Here is a 22,077-nt window from a genome sequence, read left to right as displayed (position 1 = left end):
AGCATCATGGGTAATCAAAGATGGCGGCCTTGTTGCTATAAACAAGTGTAACACTTGTTTCTTCTCGATTCGCCGGAAAAAATGGTCAAACACAAAGTAACGGTCAAGTTTGGACCTTATATGTCTTGTGGAATAGTGGAACATCGGACTGCTCGATTGGAAGGACTCCAAGGTAAAAATAAATTTAGCTTAGCTGCCCTACTGCCTACGCTAAGGTGGTGTGCGACAAATTCAGACCGCAGACTTGCAGACAACACACTGGCTAGTGTATAAATGTGACAGTGGTGAGCAAGCTCAAGCTCCGTAAAATGTTGAATATAAGCTTTCCTTTACTTGCTTGTTCAGAGGACTTTTCTAAGGAAATGTTTCAGAGGGAGTTTTTAGTTATAAAACTTAAAACTAAGGAAACAGTTGACTATAAGTAAGAGTGTCCATGGGCTTTTCAAATATTTGGGAGGGCTTTTTATCACAATAATTGTAACATCTTAAAGGGAACTGGGTGGAGGGGGGGGGGGGGTGGTGTTATTAGAAACTTACAGTTATATCCCAAGAAGATGGCTGCCAAGTTTCAGCTAGTGAAGTTTGCTACAGGTAGGGGTGAAAACGTTTGCGGATCAGCAGATTTGGGAAAACAATAATTTGGATTACAGATTCATGCATAATTGCAATGGATTCATGATCCTGCAAATGCAGTGGATTGCAGATTTTTGCTGTTTTTACACTATATTTTGGATTTCACCAATTATTTTGTTCACATTGTGGGTTTATCATTCCTTATCTTTTAGAGTTTTGTTACAGACTGCCCCTTCTTATGTTTGCAAATGCCTGTGAAAGCTTGCAACTTGAATGTATTGATGGAAGACTCCGTTATAATGATTGTGAACATACTGGACGAACCGTGACAAACTGCTGAGGGATGCATGTGTTTGTTTCTCTTTTTTGATTATTTCTTTTCCACTGAAACTGGAACATTTTGAATGCTGTACACATTCAAGGGTTTCATGTTTTCATTATGGCAAAATAATTATTTGTGGATTGAGGCATTGGGCCCAAAATTGTTACGGATTGGTGGATTCTCACATCCTTACACACACCTGTCCTTAATGCTATATTTAACTGCCCAGTGGCCATGCATTGCAAGCCATCTAGGACTCAACAGCAACTTTATCTACTGTGGTATTACGGAAACAACAACAATAATAAAAATATATATATGATTTTGTTCTTATCACAGAGTGAAGTAAAGATAATTTTTTTCTCTAACAGCACTGCTAAGAAGCGAAGGCCATACTGTAGAGTTTGTTAAGACTAAAGACAGAGATGAAGTTGAGTTGGTAGTTCATGGAGAGACAATTTACTGGTGCAAGATTCAAGACCTGCAATATGGTAAGTTACCCAAAAGGGGGTGGGGCTTGGGGATGAGATATGGTGTCATAAAAAGCAAAGCAAAAAGGAGGGTGCATAATAATTTTTTTTATGGCTTTGTAGGCTTGACACATGTTTAAGTACTGTTCAGACAGAAAAGGGCTTGTCAGCCAGCCAGTCAACTTGACACTTCATAATTAGTAGAGTGCCAAATTCCTGGGATAAGGTGGGGGGGGTACCCAGTGGATTTTTTTTTTGGGGGGGAGGGGGGTGCCACTGGGACTTTGAACCCTTTATCCTATACCTGACCATGTTCAGCTACATGTTGTCTCCCTATTCTGGACTAGACACCAAAATCCCTACCCTATCAAAGACTTGAGTCTTAATTTTTATTCCTGGCGAATAAAACTCAAAACTCTCTGATTTCTATACCCTATCCCAGAGTACACTGCTTGAAAAACACCCTTCACAGCAGCACATACCTATGAAGCACATAATGGGAGTACCCCCTAAACTATATCAGAAGCCCAAAAGGATTGGAGGTATATCATATTTTATCTACATGTACCATCCTGTCATTTCCACCAGGGAACTTGTTTCTTTCAATGAGTCAGTGCTGAGTTGGACTATGAATGCTACACCATAAAGTTACAAAAGTAATGAGCTCATTGATACGCGACCCTCAAATAAAAATTCCCACAAGCATTTGGCGATTTGCGTCAATCATGCGCTCCTTATATGGTGTTATAGGAATGCCGCTCTTGTTTTCAAAAATATGGCAGCCACTGTGTTACCTGTTCGGTCGACAATGATCTTCGTAAACTCCTGGATATTGTTCAGTTACTCTCCTTATAAACAATACGTCATGTGCTGTAAATGATAAAAGGCGATCAATGTCATCAACTGCATGCTCGTTTATTTATGTCAATTTATGCGATTCTTTTTTCACCTACCGTCCATTTGTCTTGCGCTTCCCGTCCGGGCTGGGTAATCAAACGTGGAGGTATTTCTGTATATTTTCTGATTTTTTTAAACAAATGTCAACCCCACTTTCAGAAGTCTTGCTGTAGCACTCACGCTCAACCTCTGCATGAGCAAATACACCATTTGCCAATGTAAACTGAAGAATGAGAAGCAACCATGTCGACCTAACAGGTTACACAGTGGCAGCCATAATTTGAAAACAAGAGTGGCATTCCCGTAACATCATATAAGGAGCACATGATTGACAGAGCCACTCACCAAATGCTCGGAGTTTTTTTTCGAGGGTCCCGTATCAATGAAATCGGTGGTAAACTGCTGAACCTGGCTTTATCTGGGTTTTGGGGGTACACAAGTTGTACCACTTGTAATGTCAGTCAGCCAGTGCAGTAGGAAAATCAACCTCATTCCCAGGGAGGAGTGACCCTGGGAACGAGGTTTTTCAGGGAAAGAGTTTGGAGTGTACACTTATATCAGCAAGTTATGCACCGCCAAAAAGAGGGCTTTCTACTCGAAAAATTGGAGTAAGGCGTGTCTTCCCCACCAATTGTTTCTCTGCGATACAAATTTTCTTCTTGTTCAAATATTAAAAAAGAAAGGAGACCAAAACGGTCAACGAATCCACCAGACATGAACAGAGAGAAAAAAATTAAAGAAATAGCAAAAAAAAAAAAAAAAAAAAAAGATGAGTCCTAAGGAAAAGTTATACGAAAAACAGTAATATCGTCGTCAAATCTCGGAACAATTTATTGTTTTGCCTTAGTTACCACGATTAACTGACTGACCCTTGCGACGTCTATTTTCTGTTCGTTGATCTTGGCTTGGCTCTGCTCGATCTGGTCACTAGCCTCCTCCCGGGCTAAGCAAGTACAGCGGAATCCCATTACCTTCGGACCGTGAAAATGTGTTCGTAATAACAGGGAGGTCAGAGTAACGAGGTTGCATAACTAAAGAAATGACTGGACTTTCAATTTTTTCGGGGCACAAAAAAGTGGTCGTTAGGCGAGGTACCATTGAATCTACAAAGTCAGTGAATACTTAATTGCTCCGCAGAAGAGACAGAAGACAGTTCTAAAAGTAAACATTTTCCTGCATCATGCCGGACTTTCTTTTTTCTCCTAAGCAGCAAAACGCCCGTTTTTGTTTTACCGAAAACGCATCTTAAGCTTCGCGTCCACTGTCGTTTTCACAGCGTTTCCATCCGCCCACTCTAAAACGTTTGAATACGCTGAAACGCTCTGAGGAAAACGGTATAACAGTCATTTGCGCATGCGCCAGATAGACGCGTCTGGCATTTTTGTGCATTTCCCGCGTCAGCGTTTTCAAAAGCTTCCGTATTCGCTGTCCACACTGGCATAGCCTGTCAACAGGCTCCCACGATAGAACTTCGTTTTCAAATGTCTCCACTCTGAAAACATCTTTCGATTTTATGCATTTGCGATGAAAACGATGGACATTTTTATTCGTTTTAAATAGCGTGAACCTAAGGCCAAAATGCGTCGAACAATATGCGTTTGGAACAAAAACGCATGTAGTGTGGAGGTCGAAAATGGAGACTTTTCAAAAACGCCTCAAATGAGTCAATTTGTCGTATATGACTGTTATAACATTTTATCCAATATCATTGGCGTATCGGATCAGCGTATTCCAGCGTTTAAAGGGGAAGTCTCATGGCGTTTTTTCACCTATTTGGTTAAAAATGGTGAAGTAAGACCTTCACATAGCTACAAAACAATTTTAGAACAACGAGAGGAAAGAGATCAACTCAATTCTTGAAAAGAACAACTCATGATCTGTTCTAGCGCATTTTCAAAATAAAAATGCGAGAACTTGAAAAACGTTAGCCTAACATTTTTCAAGTTTCAACCCATTCCGACCTACCCTGTCTCTGGCCAGAGGCACCAATCGACAGTTTTATTGCACTAGGGTGATAATTTATAACAAAACTAGACAATTATTTTATGTTTCTGTTAACAAACAAATATTTTTAGGTTTTGAAATGAATGAAGTTCGCGTGATACTTCCCCTTTAAGTGAGAACGAGGGAAAACGCTGCGAAAAGCAGTGTAGACCGGGACGTTCCAAAAACACGTTAGTGTGGACGGAACATAACTTTCACCGCTTTTATGTTGTGTACAATGTATAAACATTGTTAGTTTTTGTTAAGTTTGTTTGTAATTGAACACTAATTCTCAGAACGTTTCGTTCCTGTTAAAAGAGAGTTTTAGAATCGCGTTTACGGCAAACGGCGAACGTGAGAGTCGCGTTTATGTTTTCTTGGGGGAAAAATGAGTACATAGATGAGAATAATGTAAAACATTTCTGGCCTTTTATGCTAACGTAAAACTACGCAATTTTACTGAAAAACTGAAAACAGCGAGCGGCAAATGAAGGATAAACATGGTCACGCGGTCATTTCCGCCGTTTGCCGTAAACGTTATTGTTAATCTCTCTATTATTGTGGACTTTTCAAGGGGTTTTATTGAATTTACTGCTTTTGTATTTAGGAGGCGATGGAAAACTGGATCCTATATGCAAAGAAGCGCTTGATGCTGTCAACAAGGCCTACTGATAGAAACCTACTGATTTAGGCTGACGTTTTATGGGTGGCGAATGAGCTTCTAAACAATATAAGCTTCTTACGAGCTTTTAGTCCAATTCCGCGCATCTCACAGTCTAGTCGTTCAAAGGGCGGATAACTTTATCCAGTGGATAAGTCACTATCCAGCGGTGCAAATGTACTCCAAACAACGCTTCTAGCAAGTTATCCACACAATCCCATACTAAAATTAGACATACGCCTCTACTCTATACACAAATTATAGGACTATAGGGAAATTCTTGCACACATTTATTTGCCACATAGCGACCTATCCAGTGGATAAAATTATCCGCTCTTTGAACAACTGGGGACTGATTTTTTACGCAATGCCTTCTTGAAATCTCAGTTTCTTTTTAAGTGGCTAAGAAAGTATTGAGATTGAAAAATGGTAATTTTGCCGTCTAGCAGTCCTTATGACTCACCATCCCTATTTTATACTAATTAGTGCTCAAGTTCTTAAAAAGACAAAAAAAAAAATGCTGTATTTTAAAAAAGACCTTTTAGAAAAAATGCAAAAAAAAAAGGAAAAAGCCTTTCTCAATGCCGTACATCTCGATATCATCCATCGAGGAATCTTAAGTCAAGACTGATGACTATATTTTTCTCTGGGAGCGGGGGAATTTTGTGTAAACAACCGCCATTTGAAAAGGATTTGCGCCCTTGTCGTTACGGTGCCATACGTTTTGTTTAATTGGCTTTTTCACCGAACGTTTTTCAGACAAGGAAAGAGATTTTGTTTTTTGTTGAAAAATGGAGATTACACATCACATGATTACGACGGGCAAACGTAATCCAAACATAACTTGTGCTATTTATAAGTTTTCAAGTTTAACTGTATTGTACAAAGTTAAGGAAAATACTTGTAAATAAAGATGTAAAAAAGTTTATGATATTGTTAAATTTTAACTCCACTTGGAAAGACCATCTTGCAGTCGGGTGTCAGATACACTAGGAGGACGGCTCTTACTTTTGCTCCCGTGCATAAGTTTGAAGAAGAACCACCTTGGAGTTTAAAATTTGAGTTGACACATCAATATTCAGCTAGCAAGAGTCAGCATTGCTAGATAAACAAGAAAAGTGAGGTTTGAATCTCACTATCATTTTTTACTGCTGGATAGAGGGGTGGCTTTGCAATGAAAGACACCATCTTTTGAAGTTGAGGAGGGCAGAGACCACCATCTATTTTGTGTTTTGGTGGGTCCTGTTCGAGTATGGCAGTTTGGCCATTTCCCTCATAAGGATGTTGCCTACTAAGAATATTTTTGCGCGATTTATGACTGTGGGAAATGCTGATCTCAGCAAGGGTTATTGGAATCCAAAACGAAAACTAGAGGTAGCCACCATTCTCGACCCCAGAGGTTGGGCTTGAGTGCGCAAGACCAGTCATGCGCAAAAGGAAAGAGGTCTGCGGTAGAAAATCATTCTCGTATCCAACTGCTGACTGATCGTAGGCTCTGGAATGGATGGTCGAATGGGATAACCACGCATTTTTCAGAGATAAGCAATAATTTTAACAAGCTTAAAAATACATGACAATGTGGCATATATCTCTTTTTGGATTCCAATAGCCCTTGCCAAGATCTGCTTTGCCTGCATAGCCATAAACTGCGTAAAAATACATATGTAATTGGAAGCACTGTCCTTAAGGACTGCACCTACTATTGTTACTGCGCATACGTTCTGCTCATCTCGAGATACTCGGGTTTCCTATAGGTGGTGCCTGCTAAAACAGGGATATATTTGCGCAGTTTAAAACTATTTGGGGAAAGCAGAACTCAGCTAATGCTCTTGGTAACCAAAAACAAAATTGGGGGTAGCCATGCATTTTTCAGAGATAATAAAGCTTCAATTTGTAAAAAGAAACGCCACACATTGCTTTGCATTTTACTGTTTTTAGAATAATTGTTGCTTAATTATCACTAAAAAAATGTGTGACTAGCCTCAATTTTCTGTTTGGATTTCGATAGCCCTTGCTAAGATCTGCTTTCCTCGCATAGTCATAAACCACACAAAAATACTTCAGTATTAGTAGGCATCGTCCTTAAGTGGAGAGAGGAAGAGAACAGCGGGCATGGGAGGAGTGGTTGAAAATATCGAATGATTATATCAATTCTCATAATCTTCCTGATTGATTGAGCAATGATATTACAAGAAGAAATTTCATCTTGATCACCATTAGTGGTGAGTTACGGAATGGGCCACATTCAAAGGTGTAGAAGAAAGTAAGCATTGTTTTATTTCATTTAGTGCCTTTTACGTGTTGTTCCGCCATATTAAAAAAAACAAACACATTTTCCTAAAACAGTCTAATTTCATTCCTTAACTGCTCAGGCAGAAACTCGGTGAGTTTACCAGTATAATTGTTCTATGGCTTGAGTAAAAGAGAAAAATTTCCATCACGCTGTTTACAATACGTATCCTAGACAAGACGGCAACACCCCGCTGTGAATTCAAAAATAATCTTGCATTCCTTGTGTAAAATTCAAAATGACATGACATAGCTATTCCGTATTTCGCTGGTTATCCCACGCTGATCATTGACTCAGACCCGTGCGTCGATCACCTAAAGTTATCATACAAACTATTAGTCGTTTAAGAAGAAAACGCCTAAGAATACGAGATTATACTCATTGTCTGTAAACGACTTCATAAAGTAATGCGAGTTCGCGGTTCAAAAACTGAAGTGTAGAGTCGAAGAATTATTCCAGAGCTTGATTGATGAGATCCTCCTGCTCGGAAATGTGATGATGTTTGTTCCCTGTTGCAGTTGAGGCTGATGGTGGACGACCAGCGTAGCTGAAAAACAAGGTACAAGGTAGGTATAAGGATGTTCATAAATTCTACAACTAAACAGGCGGTGTCGCGAGGAGGATGTTGGATTTTTCATTTTTAGAATAGATTATTGAATCGACGAACGGAATCAATTTTCGAAGAATGAATTCATTATTCCGTTAACGACGGTAACGCTTGCCCGGCTTTGACTGTAAAATCTATACCCTATTTAAGATCAAAATGGCTCAAAAAGTTCCCTCTGGTGCCGCAGATACCTATATAGCGCATATACGGGAGTAGCCCCTCCCCAATCTTTCCCGGGGTTCAAATGCCCTTAACACTACTTTCCAAACGATTATTTTATAACCAATAGACCCTTCTCCAAAATGGCGGCCGAAAATTCAAATAAGTTAAAATTAAAAACGTATACCAGCACTGGAAAGAGCACTTTTCCTTTAGTAACCCTGCAAAAGTCAGGTGTAATATCAGCTGAGAAAAGGTAAGTAATATCAGCTGAGAAAATGTAAGTTGAAAAGCGAAAAATTTACAGACGTTTGTATGACTGGGGGTATGACGTATACCTCCAGTCATACAAACGTCTGTAAATTTGTCAAATTTCATCTTACATTTCCTAAGCTGATATAACACCAAATATGCTGAAACTTTGCAAGGTTACTAAAGTGAAGGTGCTCTTTCCAGTACTGCTATCAGTTTTTCATTCAGTTCAATTTTAACTCATTCAAATCTGTTGCCGCCATTTTCGAGGAGGGTTTATACAGCCATTTAAAAGCACACTCCACCCACAAACAAAGATAATAAGCCTACGGTTTACACTCACACACACACACCTGATCTTAGGCTTGATCCCTACAGCTGTTACGAGTCGCGGACTGACATAAGTCCAGTAGCCCATGTTCATGGGTTCTTCCTGTGCCCACACTATCTCCGCATTGTCGTATTTCTGGTGCTCGGCCATTACTAAGTCAAACGGAAAAGGACTTATCTAGAACAGAAACAACAACGATTAGTACTGGAATCCTACATAGAGATGAGACCACAGTTAACTGAGGGACTGGTTGTGAAAACTTGCCATGGCAACAATGGTGCTGAAATTTATGTTGGAAGGGCGGCGACCGTGCGCAATCCTTTGTTTTGACGTTCACACTACAGTTGAATATCTTAACAAGAACGCTTCTATTGGTCAGTTGCTCCAACACATTTCAAAATCTATTGTGGTTTGTGCACGGTCATGGCCAAAAATGCTAACAGAAACATACAAAGTTTGTTAGGCTTCATAACCATTGCTTTTTAATAACTATGAGGAGCCTCAACTTCAGTTCACAACATTGCACTGAGACAGAACACGAAAAAGATGTTGCACGAAACGATTTGAACGCTCCATTACGGTGTCAAAAATCTGTCTTCAAAACCCTGCAACGTGTTGCCTCAGCAACGTGGTACATTAAAAGTTGACGCGTGCTATGCTGCCTTAAAAATCGTCGTTAAAAGTTGTCCCGCGTGACACCACTTTTCCTATCTTATGGTGTAGTTTTTCGAATGTTTTAAGAAGTTGCCTTGTTTCTGCTTCTTTTTTAAAGCCTTTATTTGTCAAACCACCGATTTGTGACCTCCATCCACAGTTACGTACATGACCTATAAAAATTCGTACGATAGTTTAGTGTCTAAGGTTGTTATGTTGCTGAACGTTTTAGAGCGGTTTCCAATAGTGTCTCGTTAGCTTTGGTTTTGATTTACTAGACTCTATGATTGGTTGGAAAGAGTTCGCGCCATTTTCTCAACCACTGGGCAACCAAACGAATACCAATCGTGCTGGGTCGCACGCGTTTTCCCGCGCTTGACGCAGGTTACATGTATTTGCTTCGAGTTCTGATTACGTCTACTGTGATTGGCCAGAAAAATTGCTTTCGTTTTAGTTCTACAGCACTCAAGTGAAAACCGCTCTATAAGTTATCTTAATTGTGTTTTCTTCTTTTCTTTGTTTTTTTTTTTTTTTTTTCCTGAGCCTTTAATTTGTCATAGCTGCCATTTTGTGACCCTTACGTACAGTTACGTACATGATCATGAAATGACTATGTTATCTACTGTGTAATGTGGCCCGCACCAACATGCTTTTCCCAATAATATTATTCATTTCCTACACGGGAATCGCTATTTAAGCCGGGTTTTGTGAGGAGGGGTGTGTACATCCATTTCTCTGATAACAACATCATATCTTGGACGAAGAAAATTAGGTCAATAAAAGAAAATCATTTTATTTTCTCGCTTGCACTACTACCTCACACATCAACACAATGATTAAGTCAATCATTGTCAGTTGTCCTGCAAAATAAATCACAGCTATCCTCTCAAGGATTAGTAAAAAATTACTGCATTCTAAAGCGAATCCACGAATCTGATTGGATAAATCCTCACTGATAGCAAACGATGACGCACTATATCGTGAAGAACCATCTATACTGAGGTCGAACGCCCCTTGATCACCGAACTAAAGGGAGACTGGTAAGGGAATCGGTCATTCCAGTACTAGGTTCACCTGTTACAAATGACTCGCATACCGCTTAGATCAGTAATTTAGGAAGTGTACAGTGTGGTGATAAAGAAAAAGAGCTGTTTTGTTTTCTGCCCAGTTCCGTCAAGTCGTGGCAAACTATTTTGTTAGGTACATGTATACTTCTAATTTCGCTAGACTACGGAATGCTCTTGTTTTTCTCTGTTTTTCTACCGATACCGATGCACGATCGGACACTTACAATGAGAGCCTCCCATAGTTTTCACGATAACTAATTATCCAAAAATTTACCTGTTCAACACGAGTGATGGCAATGTCTTCCTCCAGTCCTCTCTTGTTACGTTCCTGGAAAGAGAAGAAAATAAACGCACTTTCAACAAACTGTCTTTAGTAACTTTTGAATTTTAAATTTCTTGTGAAGGACAGTAACACCACTACTCGCGTTGGGAATGTTGTGTGACGCGTGACGCACGAGTGTGCTAGTAAAAAAATACAAACAAACAAGAACTCTCTTTCGTGAAAAAGATTCCATATCGTTTTGTCGCAAGGAAAAGTTCCTGCGAGTTTTGTTTTTAGAACGATGATCAGTTAGAGTTTACTCGCAGGATTTGGTTTGGATTATAAAACAGTCTGTTGAGTTGAAAACGTTTACTGAAAGCCATTTACCAATACCAAACCATATTTTCAGGAAAAAGCTTGAGTTTTTGCTTTGAGATTTTAAAAGCGCCACTTTTGCCATCATATGACAAAACTTTGACACTTCCACAGAAGATGCCAAGTTTAATACAGATTAACTCTCTTAATTTAAGGACGGTGCGTACTATTGTTACTGCGCATACGTTCTGCCCATCTCGAGATACTCGGGTTTCCTATGGGTGGTGCCTACTAATACAGGGATATTTTAGCGCCGTTTAAAACTATGCGGAGAAAGCAGAACTTAGCAAGTGATTTTGGTATCCAAAAAGAAAATTGAGTGTAACCATGCATTTTTCAGAGACAATAAAGCTTCAATTTGGAAAAAAGCGCCATACATTGCTTTGTATTTTGCTGCTTTTTGGAATAATTGTTGCTTAGTTATCTCTAAAAATGTGTGGTTACCCCCAATTTTCTTTTTGGATTTCAATAGCCGCTACTAAGATCTGCTTTTCCCGCATAGTGATAAACCGTGCAAAAATACTTCCCTATTAGTAGGCACCGTCCTTAAATAAAATTTTGTTCGACTTACCTTTACCAGGTCGTAGTAAATCTTGCCAGTACAAAGAAGCAGTTTGCGAACCTTCTCTGGATTATTTGATGCAGGACCGGAGTCGGGAATCACACGCTTGAATGAAGTACCTGGGAATTTGAACAAACATAAACCAATGGCTAAGACAAAGACACTTTGGCTAAAATCTTATCAATAAAAATAATGGTGTGTTCCTTAGCAGCAATTGAGCAATTACTACTTTCGGGTCACATTTTTTTGGCACGTTACAATATCCAAGAAAAGTTAAGCAGAGTCCACTTTACTCCCTCGTTCCGTGTTGATACACAGCAAGCGTAATGTTTCAACTACTACCAAGGAGCCAACTGACGTTCGGTGAGCACCCGACTTTCAGGGGAAGGGAAGGTGTGTGCGTGTGTGACCCGGAGGGGGGAAGGAGGGTATAACTAGTTTGTGGTTGAATTAAGAGCTATCAATTTCCCGTTGGGAACTTAACAGTATTTCATTGCGGCGCTCAGATGACTGCAATAGAGTCGTCCCTTTTACATACCTTCTGCCATTTCGTCAACATGAGATCTGGCCGCTTCCAGTCGAAGAAGACTCTTGGGCGTCAGCAGGATAAGCTATGGTACGAATAGAAAAACATGGTAAAACATGACTGTGGACGATAAGAAGCAATGTCACACCCAGGTAGCATGAAAATATGTTTAATGTGTACCCACTGAGAATGATTGACAAAAATACGCCAGATTTTGCTTTTTAAGTTCGACCTTTGAAAGGAATATCTCTGTACTCCTACATAGTTTACGTAATCTCTTAGGATTACCTAACTGGGCCCAGTTGTTCAAAGCTCGATTAAGCTAATCCTGGGTTATCGTGAACTTTTATTCGAGTTTAATTACTAACCACTGACAAAGGTTCTTCAAAGAGATTTTTGTCCCTCAGTTTTTACGTAGACTTTTCTTTACCAATACTTTAGCTTAAAATTTGCTTTGAAAAACATTTGTAAAGACCCAAGGGAAATTCTCGGTTAACTTTTAACCGTGAATAAGCGTTAATCGGCGATTGAACAACTGGGCCCTCAACGTTTAAGTCAAAGAAAATTGACGTCACAGATCCTCATCCCTTAAAATTACAAGCTGTTGTTGACTTTCCGAAAATGTCCGAAGATTCTACATGTATCTCGCTCTCTCAACGAGATTTTTCGTCCCTTTGAAAGTCGGTAAGAGGAATTAATTTTCCCATGTTGCTCACGTTTAAGGTGACAAAACACCACAAAAAACGCCGGTTTCCCTTCACAATTCAATCCGAATTTCTGAGGCGATATAGGCCTTTCAAACAAATATTCTTCCTAAATTAACCACTGGGTACCTGTGCTTCTTGGCAGCTGAATCATTATTTGTTTTGTGAAGTTAGCGGTTTTCCGAGAGAGAAGCTAGAGGAAAAACGCGAGTTCCGTTGAACGCATTACTGACTTCCAAGAACTATATCCGTGCATAGTTTTGAAGCGAAAAATGACGGAGGCGTTCATTACCCTTTAGAATAGAGAGATGTAGAAAACGGCAAAAATGACCACGTGACCATACTTATCTTAAGCCCCATTCCCACCAACAAAACATGTTTAGTTAAACCAGAATTAACAAAATGAAAGTTGGTAACAGAAAGCTGAACCACTGGCTTTGACATAGAATTCAAGTAAACTTTAACTTATGCTTTCATTTGTGCTAAATCTGTAGTCGACAAAAATCCGAAAGCAGCTTTTATGAAGGAAACAATTTTAAACTGTGTTTAACTAAACAGCTTTTAAACGGCATGAATGGGGCATTACATTTGCCGCTCGCTGTTTTTAGTTTCTCAACAGAAATTGAGTAGTTCAGCATGAAAGGCCAGGATTATTTTGCACCATCCTCATCTATGTACTCATTTTTTTTATGAAAGCATAAACGCGAATCTTACGTTTGCCGTTTACCGTAAACGCGATTCTAAATCTCTCTTATACTACTTCCTTGCAATGGCACGAGCTTGGGATCAAACTTAACGTTATATTTAACTTTATGCAGGCACAAAACAAAGCAAACTTACAGGTTTGCGGAAGTTCATTCCAATCTGGCGACGGAAAATGTGGAAGACGTTCGCGGGCGTGCTACAGTTCACAACCTGAAAATTACAAGTACAACTACTTCACTACTTGTGGTTAAAAAAGGGACGACAACTAGACCGAGGAAAATAAAAAAAAACATGTAGTTAACACAAAAGAAACACAAGTCTTTAATGAAGACTTAAACACAACAACAACTTCTTAACAGCCATTCTGCAAGTGCAAAAACTTAATCACATAGAAATGATATTATTTCCTCACCTGCCAGTTAGTCGAGTACAGCTGATTCACTTCAAATAACTCATCATTTGTCTAATGAAGAAACAAAGAATATCATGTGAGAGAAGACTATAAAAGTGGAGTTTTGCAAGTCTGCTGGTGACACCACTCTGTGACGCCCCTCCCTCCCTTCCCCCAGTTGAAAAAGTGAGCCACCTTGCAAGGTACACAGAAAATGAACGAGCATAAAACAGCTCTTACTGGAAAGACATCAGGGTTGTCATTGCTCATCTGTAGAAACCTCTCTGGTCGAGCGCTGGAATGCTCTGGTCCCTAAAACGAAACAAATTAACATGTTATGCGCGGTGTACCGTCATCAGTTTATTTTGCTAAGCTTTTTAGAAACTCAGACATGTCGTTAGCACATAGGACACCTAACAACTGTTCTAATGGACACTGTCTCCTGTGAAGCTGTTGCTCTTGACAAAACATGCTCGGGTGAGGTACGTAACACGAGAGAGACAGCAGTAACTTCCCAAAAATAACCAAACTACACCATCTGTAGTGAAATGTGTGCATGATGATGATCATGATACTAATGACACACTTTATTTAAGTGCCAATGGGCCAGTTATTTAAACAGAGTCTAACGTTGGCCGCGGCTTAAAACAATCAGTGGTCCTCCAAATCTGTTTATAAGTGGTTTATTTTAAGTAGATAATAGTTTTCTAGTCTGGGATGCAAGCCTTCTTGTTACCGTCAGCAGCAGACAATGTTTGTACATATGACTGTTAGCAAAATTAAAAATGGCTCAGAACGTGGTTTTGTTAAACACCGTCTAAAATGTCTTTTAATAACTGACCCAATGTGTTTAGCGCTGTGGCGCTAGTTTGGGGAAGTTTTGAGGTCTTACATCCACTAAAGACTTCTGCCTGCTTACACATCCATTGCACCAATAGGGAGAATCCAACTAGAAGCAGGGTTGTCATTTAACAGGTCAGAAAAAAAAATTCCTGATTTTTCACTGACCATCCAAGACAAATCCTTTGGCAATAAAGCTAGTGAAGAAGCCGCAAAAATCGATTCCTTCATAACTGTTTCTTGAAACGACATTACCTTTGCGAACAAGGAAACTCTTTTGCAAACCGTGTGGCAAGACAAAAATGAAATGCCCTGACTTTTCACGGCCTTGAAGGTATGATAAAGAATTTCGCTGACTTGACGCAGAATTCCCTGACTCTTCCCTGAACTTGAAAAAAAATCTTTCCTTCCCTTACTTTTCCCGGACCGTGGCAAACCTGTAGAATACACATACCATTCCTTCATAACCATGTGGTAACATCATCACCAGCCCACTCTGCCTGACCCACTTATCCTGTCCACTGCTGATAAACTGGTCAATGATACACTGTTGAAGCAAATGATGATATGTTTCAGTCACAAAGTAACTTTTGACAGTAGGTCAGTAGATCTACAGACATGGTACAAAACTGATACAAACATTCTTACGACAAGTGTCAATAGATGTAAACCAAGACTCAAAAGAATAGTACATCGCATCATCATGACAAAACTATTGTGGAACGTGTCATAATGTCTTAAGGCCCCACAACAACCAAGGCCCAGTTGTTCAAAGCCCGATTAAGCTAATCCTGGGTTAACGTGAGCTTTGATTCGAGTATATTTACTAATCCATAAGGATTCGTCCAAAAGATTTTTGTCCTTTAGTTTTGCGTGAGACTTTTCTTTATTATTAGCTTAAAATGAGCCTTTTAACTCATTGATAAGTGAGATGAAAACCTCGGTTAACTTTTAAACGTGGATTAGCGTTAATCGGCTTTCGCACAACCCGGTCCAGGGCTGTTCGAAGCAGGCAAAGAGTGTCAATTTTCACCTGCAACAGCCCAATACATGGACAATGGCCTTCTCAAACTCATTATTAATTTATCAAAAGAAAACAAAGAAAATCACTACTGTGACCGTGGTTTGGATATGTGATCCTAATTACCATAAAATTTTCCCAACTTTAGCCTTGAATTTCTCCAAGAATTATTGATCATTTGAGAAGCCATATCAAACACTCGAAAGTGTGTTTCATCAGACATCCAAACACCTCGAAGTCGTTTAACTTTAGCCTTCTTCTACCTACTTCTCAACCTACTTCTCAGTGTTTGGATATCTGATGAAACACGCTTTCTCGTGTTTGATATATTACATGAAACTCGCGCCCAAAGTGGGCGCGAGTTTCTAGGAGAGTTTGGGGTCATGCTTCCCACTTTTGAGTAAGGCTTGTACATAAATTTCAATTTGCTTTGACCAGTCCATGAGTATGCTAATGAAAATAATAATTTTAATGGCTAGGCATCACACGTAACATGGTGTAAGCTTAACTGTAACAGGTGTTAAATTACAGTCCCTAATGACAGCACTCACAACTGATGGATGCATTTCTCACTGGACCCTTCACATTTCACAAATAGCTGTTATCCTCCCTATATGCTATCTGTGTAAAAATGTCAACCACTATACCTGTGCATTGTTGTTGAAATCTCCAAACTGAGCTTCCCAACAAACAAGTGCAAATGGATTGGTCATGCTGAAACCCAACTCAAACCCTAAAAGAGCAAAAAAAATAATTATGACTTTGTCTATGTTAACAAAGTTGTACCTACTTCTTCTAGTCTAGTTTGCTGACAATTTCACAGTGAAGGGAGAAAGAAACTTGTAACTGAAGGGTTGGTGCAAGAGAGACATATATCTGTATGTGGTAAGAAGTTTTACTTCCAAGGTTTCTCTGATTTTACAGACCCTAATTAGTGGTTGGGCAAGTGCTCTCCACTCTGCAGTCTGCTACTCTTACAACTGACTTGACCAAACAGTAGTATTGTTGCTATTCTCAGACATCAAGATTTTAAGATTTTGAACAGGTGGGATATGAATTAGTGCAAGTGGGTAGGATAGTCAATTAGGATAATTAGGTTCTTTAATGGTAAAAGTCGCTCGTGATATTAAAAGCAGCCAGGCAAAGTCATGTCCACAGATGATGGTCAATTTGCCTGCTACCCGACCCTTCACAAAATGTACCCCTGAACTCCTTGCACTATATCAGTTCAATTCCTACCTAACACAGCAAATTCAGACAGTGAGCTATTACACACAGTGTAGATGGCTTGATCAGGGCTAAGGTCATTCAGTGGGCAGTAGGTTACTTTATCTTTGTCTTGGTGGTGAAGGATATGATGTCGATGACTACAAAACAAAATCATCCAACAATCAGTGAAAATCAAGTTTCCTCATAGCCACAAATGTAGGAGGGCTCCACTGAAAAGCGCCTTGGCGACTTGGACCCCCTCATTAAATATTATTATTATTATTATTATTATTATTGTTATTATTATTATTAGACAAGTAAAGATAAACGATAAAAAGGAACAACGTTTCGGGGTCGTCATGACGCCATTATCAAGTTCGAAGTGATAAAAATAATTAAGTCAATGTCAGAAATAGTTCACCAAAAATTAATTAATTATTTCTTAATTATTTCTATCACTTCGAACTTGATAATGGCGTCATGACTCATGACGACCCCAAAACGTTGTTCCTTTTTATCGTTTATCTTTACTTGTCTATGTATAACCAAACCTTTACTTATAAGGATTATTATTATTATTGTTATTATTATTATTATTATTATTATTATTATTATTATTATTATTATTATTATTATTATTATTATTATTATTACTATTATGTTGAGCTGCAAATGGCCCGTGGTAGGATGCTGTCATTGTGTCATATCCTGAATCTGAAGTGCGTCTCCACTTGGGCCCTGGTTGTTCAAAGAGCGAATACCTCTATCCAGGGGATACATGTAAATCACTATCCAATGCATAAAATGTACTCCTACCAATATATTTTATCCACTGGATAGCGACTTATCCGTAAAGGAAGTTTGGAAATGTGGTCTTAAAGAGAAACTGTCACGGCAATTTTCCTACATTTTGGTCAAAACTGCTCATTTTTTTTTTTCTAACATGGAATTGCTATTAGAGTACTAGGAAGAAAATATGAGAGGATTTCTCTGGTCAAAAACAAACTATAATCTGGTTTTAGCGACTTTTCTATAATACACAGGAAATGAACTTGAAAAAAAATTGCCAATTTTTTCAAGTTGCAATCCATTTCCATCCAAACCATCCACAACCAAACAAAACTAATACCAGTTGCTGTGCACTAGTAGGGATATTGTTAGCAAACCTCAAGCGTTATTTTGACGATTCCATCAATTCAAATTTATTTTTTGACACAAAAAATAGGTGACACTGCCCCTTTAATTATCATAACATTTGGTGAACTTTTCCTTTGAATTTCTCCAAGAATAATATCAATGGTTTGAGAAGCTACATGTATATCAAATACTGTACAAAAGAGTGTTTTATCCTATCTCCCAACTCAAAATTGGTTTGAAAAAAAAAATAAAAATAAAAAAAAAAAAAACCCTGTGCCTGGCTTTTTCAACCTGCTTCTAGGCATTTGGTAACTGGATGATACACTCTTCCTCGTGTTTAATATACAACTTCAACATCTCCCATCAGACTCAATGTTAATAGGTACAGTGTACATAAACCAGTAGCCCTCCCACCCCCTCCCCCCCCCCCCTCTGCTCATTATAATCATTCACCTGAACGTTCCTCTCTCTACATCCTGTCCACTCAGCCTAACATGAACACCCTCCATCAGAAGGGAGCCATACGCCAAAGCTTCACCCATTGCCCAGTCAATGTAGCCCTTCTCTAACAAGTCATGTCGGGCTTTGAGGATTCGACGCAGACCTAGAGAAAAAGATTTATCAATAAACATGGGACAGGGATACAATTAACAAAGAAACAAACTCTTGACAACTTAGCCAACCGAAGACCTAACAAATAGACACAAACAACGCCAGGCTGTACAGTATGTGTTATTAGGTGATGAATATGAGGAATAATTTATTAAGTATGAACCTTTTGAATAAACTTGTCAAATGAAACTCTTTTTGCTTGGAGAGAGGGAGCAAAAGCATGCCACAAGCAGATTTGATGCTCAACGCAACTGCACACACTCACACAGCTGGTGCGCAAATGTGTTCAAGCCCTGTAAAACCCTGCATGAGACCCCAAACATGCATGACTGCCCAAACACCACTGACTAGCATTAGCTCAAGTCTAACTTAGTTTTAATTACATTTAGCCTCATTATTGGCACACATTTATCTACTGCAGGTTATTTAAACAACCTAACTATTTAGAAAACAACCATTAATTTTTGCTTGCATTATAACCATGACTTACCTCCATGAATCTTGAAGTCCCCACCAGGTGCTGCACTGAACACATTTCCAATGTGTTTGAGAGTGTCCAGAGGAATTCCTGTTGGCCTGACCGGCAGACTTGGAGTGTAACCTTTCTTGAAGAAACCTGTTGCAATACATAATAATATGATCTATCAGTGTAAGCATTTGTACCTAAAGAAGACAGTACCACGACATATTTTTATATATTCTAAGGGCCCCGCCCAACTACTTAAAATTGTCCTAGCAGGCCCCTCTGCAATAACAACACCAAATTACATGCAATTTCCTGTTCTTTGGTTCTCCATCCCTCTTTTCCTTTGAATTACAAGCAATTTCTCTCTACAAGAGTTCGACTTTGTTACAGCTCCAAATTTGATTCACCCTGTAAACCCCAATCACTTACTCTCCCTATATTTCTTATGTGTGAATGTGAAGAGATTTTATCTTCTGTGATCATGTTCTTTATTCTCATGATCTGGTTCCTTGATTAAACAGTGATGTGACGAGGGGAAATTACATGCCAGTCAGTCACTTCTGGGGCTTAAAGGTTTTAAGGTCTTCCAGAAACGCTGTTTTCTTAATATTGTTTCCATTGTTTAAATATCAAAGGTTCCTGTTATTCTTCAAACTGCGCACAAGGAAGTTTGTTTAACGCTTTATGACCTTTTCAATATTTCAAGAATTTGTCCAAAATGTGGCTCTTTATTGGGCATCCAATTTCCCTTCTCATCCTCCCTGCTGGCAGTCAAACAGCTGGTGACCACTGCCTCTAGCGCAAGCTACAAAGGTAAGTATTATTGCTCTAAGTATCTACCTGTTTAACTTATATAAAATACTTGTATCAGTATCTGCTGACGCCCCCTCCCCCCCCCTCTTCGCGCATTTGATATATATATATATATATATATATCTATATAATTATTAGATACTTGCATGTTATAAATTTTTTAATTATTTTTATTATAAATTACTCCCCTCCCCCCCCCCCCCAACCAATAATCCTCAAGTACTAGGGGCCGTAGGTTGTATTGGAAAATAAATAGCAGGTTCTTCAAGAACCTTGGGAAGGTAGCTTGTTTACAATTTTGACAGTGCATACGCACTGCGCTCAATCTGGCAATAAACTGACATGTTCTAAACACGAGCCACACCTTTCCATGGAGAGTCCAGCCAATCTCTGTTACGCAATACTCTCTTTTCAGACTTGGCTTCGCGTAAAGCTTCTTCGCAAATCTTGTCATAATTTGCCTTCTCCTCCTAGAAATTATACAGAACTTGAGTAAGTGCAAACCGGGGCACATAATTAAATTACCTATGGTGGCAATGCATGTTTCGTTATGCTGATCAAGGTGAATTTAATCTGACAAAGGGCAAACGCTTGAAAGATCAGCACTCAAACCCCCTCAAGGTTGCCACTTTACTTTTAAATAATTATCAATTCTATTGAAAAAACAAATTTTCATTTCTACTACCCACCAATGCAGCAGCATAATTTCTTTGGAAAATAGCTCCCTTATCCATTGGTTCTAATTTGTTGTTTGGTAGACAATGACAGAACCCTTGGTTGTTTTGTTGTCCAGATTTTTGATTTAAGAAAAACGTCCTTGTGTTTACTTTTGAATTCTGGCAGGCGTGACAACAAAGGGATCATAGCGCATTAAAGATGTTTCCTTGGTTACAAACCTGGACCCACTCCTCACTGACCACACCCTCCTGTATAAGTTTCTTAGCATACAAATCCGCGATGGCATTCTTGTTGGTGACGTTCTTGTACATGATGGGTTGCGTGAACATTGGATTATCACCTTCATTGTGACCATGACGACGGTAGCAAACCTGAAAAATGCCGCAGGTAAAAAAAAAGAAGATCACCATCTCCAGCATTTAGCCTTCCGGCGGCAAATTAATGAAAACATGCACATACTTCATGTTGCTTCTCACACAATGCATATAGACCTTCTTCATAATTGGCGGCCGATTTATTATTGTTTTCAATAAAAAATTATCCCTACTAACCTCGTTTTAGAGTAAAAATTCTGTTAAATTTTGCACATGCTAGCAAGGCTAGTAAGGCTAATTTTCATAAAAATAAAAGAATTATTTATTGGCTGCCATTTATAAAAAGAGGTTTATGGTACTAGGTAAAGTTTGCTTGGAAATCTTTGCATTGATACCTCTGATCATTTTCTTTCTTATCCTGACCTGACTGTTTGATTAAGCACTGATACAGGCAAATCTTTGCTGACGTCATTGTTTACATTTTTCCTCATAATTAGCATACGACTTTACTCGCAGTAGCTGTGGCCGTATATGTGAACTAAATGCAAAAGCTGAAAGAGCTGATTAAGTTGAGCAATTTGTGCAATTTTCAGCTCTTTGCAAGCAATATTGAAGGAATTATCAGCCATCAAAAACTGCGAAATTGCTGGGTGGCTAAAAAGTTAATGAGCCATACATTCTCTGTAAAATTTCAAGTTTTTAGAAGAGAATTTCTCCAAAACCATTCGATGTATTGGGCTCAAATTTTCAGAGAAAACTGATGCTGTTATGCCCTTCAATATTCAGAGTTTTTATTTTATTAGCATCATCAGATAGTGATAAGCATTAGGTTAATGAAGCACAAAGTGTAAACAAAGATTCGCCTATTGCAAGGAGAAATTAGATACTGTTTTGTATTATCTTGGAATCTTCTTGTAGTAGAAGTTTGTGATATATTAATTAATTTTACAAAGTACTGTTAAAGCCACTACTAATTATTTTACTTAAAAAACAAATCCTGAAGACAGAAAACAATCCATACCAAATCTATAACGACATCTTTGCCAAACTCAGCCCGCCATTCTGCTGCAACTTTACAGACGTGCATGACGGCCTCTGGATCATCAGCATTCACATGGAAAATAGGGGCATCTACAACCTGGTGAAACAAATCAACAAATTATTAATAGCATACAGTTAAATGTTGTTGTTCGGAT

The 22,077-nt window shown here is 38.9% G+C and overlaps 2 protein-coding genes across 2 annotated transcripts in view; one reads left to right on the top strand and one right to left on the bottom strand.

Moving 5' to 3' along the window:
- Positions 1 to 11: 11 nt before the first annotated feature.
- Positions 12 to 5,834, top strand: LOC146454150 (UPF0728 protein v1g117062-like). The gene is made up of 3 exons (XM_085095797.1): positions 12 to 172; positions 1,267 to 1,386; positions 4,853 to 5,834. The coding sequence occupies exons 1-3, from the start codon at positions 82 to 84 to the stop codon at positions 4,915 to 4,917; spliced, it is 276 nt and encodes a 91-aa protein (XP_084951923.1). The 5' UTR covers positions 12 to 81; the 3' UTR covers positions 4,918 to 5,834.
- A 1,326-nt stretch (positions 5,835 to 7,160) lies between these two features.
- Positions 7,161 to 22,077, bottom strand: part of LOC146454149 (2-oxoglutarate dehydrogenase complex component E1-like) — a 34,056-nt gene continuing 19,139 nt past the window's right edge. Inside the window, exons 12-27 of the mRNA XM_085095735.1 lie at positions 21,903 to 22,019; positions 20,786 to 20,938; positions 20,254 to 20,359; positions 19,101 to 19,226; positions 18,452 to 18,602; positions 16,892 to 17,019; positions 16,300 to 16,385; positions 15,086 to 15,178; positions 14,032 to 14,103; positions 13,813 to 13,863; positions 13,536 to 13,610; positions 12,004 to 12,076; positions 11,475 to 11,584; positions 10,541 to 10,594; positions 8,568 to 8,722; positions 7,161 to 7,743 (exon numbers count right to left, since the gene is read on the bottom strand). Of these exons, the coding sequence (XP_084951861.1) occupies positions 7,647 to 7,743; positions 8,568 to 8,722; positions 10,541 to 10,594; positions 11,475 to 11,584; positions 12,004 to 12,076; positions 13,536 to 13,610; positions 13,813 to 13,863; positions 14,032 to 14,103; positions 15,086 to 15,178; positions 16,300 to 16,385; positions 16,892 to 17,019; positions 18,452 to 18,602; positions 19,101 to 19,226; positions 20,254 to 20,359; positions 20,786 to 20,938; positions 21,903 to 22,019 (1,647 nt within the window). The 3' untranslated portion in view covers positions 7,161 to 7,646. The remainder of the gene's footprint in view (positions 7,744 to 8,567; positions 8,723 to 10,540; positions 10,595 to 11,474; positions 11,585 to 12,003; positions 12,077 to 13,535; positions 13,611 to 13,812; positions 13,864 to 14,031; positions 14,104 to 15,085; positions 15,179 to 16,299; positions 16,386 to 16,891; positions 17,020 to 18,451; positions 18,603 to 19,100; positions 19,227 to 20,253; positions 20,360 to 20,785; positions 20,939 to 21,902; positions 22,020 to 22,077) is intronic.

Source organism: Pavona decussata, unplaced genomic scaffold (genome assembly GCF_977016875.1).
Source record: "Pavona decussata unplaced genomic scaffold, jaPavDecu1.1 SCAFFOLD_313, whole genome shotgun sequence".
Classification (NCBI taxonomy): domain Eukaryota; kingdom Metazoa; phylum Cnidaria; class Anthozoa; order Scleractinia; family Agariciidae; genus Pavona; species Pavona decussata.
The sequence above is the reverse complement of the archived record's forward strand: the minus strand, read 5'-3'. Positions and strand labels throughout refer to the sequence as shown.

Excerpts from the sequence above, each read along its gene's own strand:
- LOC146454150 (XM_085095797.1), top strand. The coding sequence starts at position 82 with ATGGTCAAACACAAAGTAACGGTCAAGTTTGGACCTTATATGTCTTGT. Across the intron at positions 173-1,266 it reads TCGATTGGAAGGACTCCAAG|CACTGCTAAGAAGCGAAGGC; the intron begins GTAAAAATAAAT and ends TTTCTCTAACAG. Across the intron at positions 1,387-4,852 it reads GATTCAAGACCTGCAATATG|GAGGCGATGGAAAACTGGAT; the intron begins GTAAGTTACCCA and ends TTTTGTATTTAG.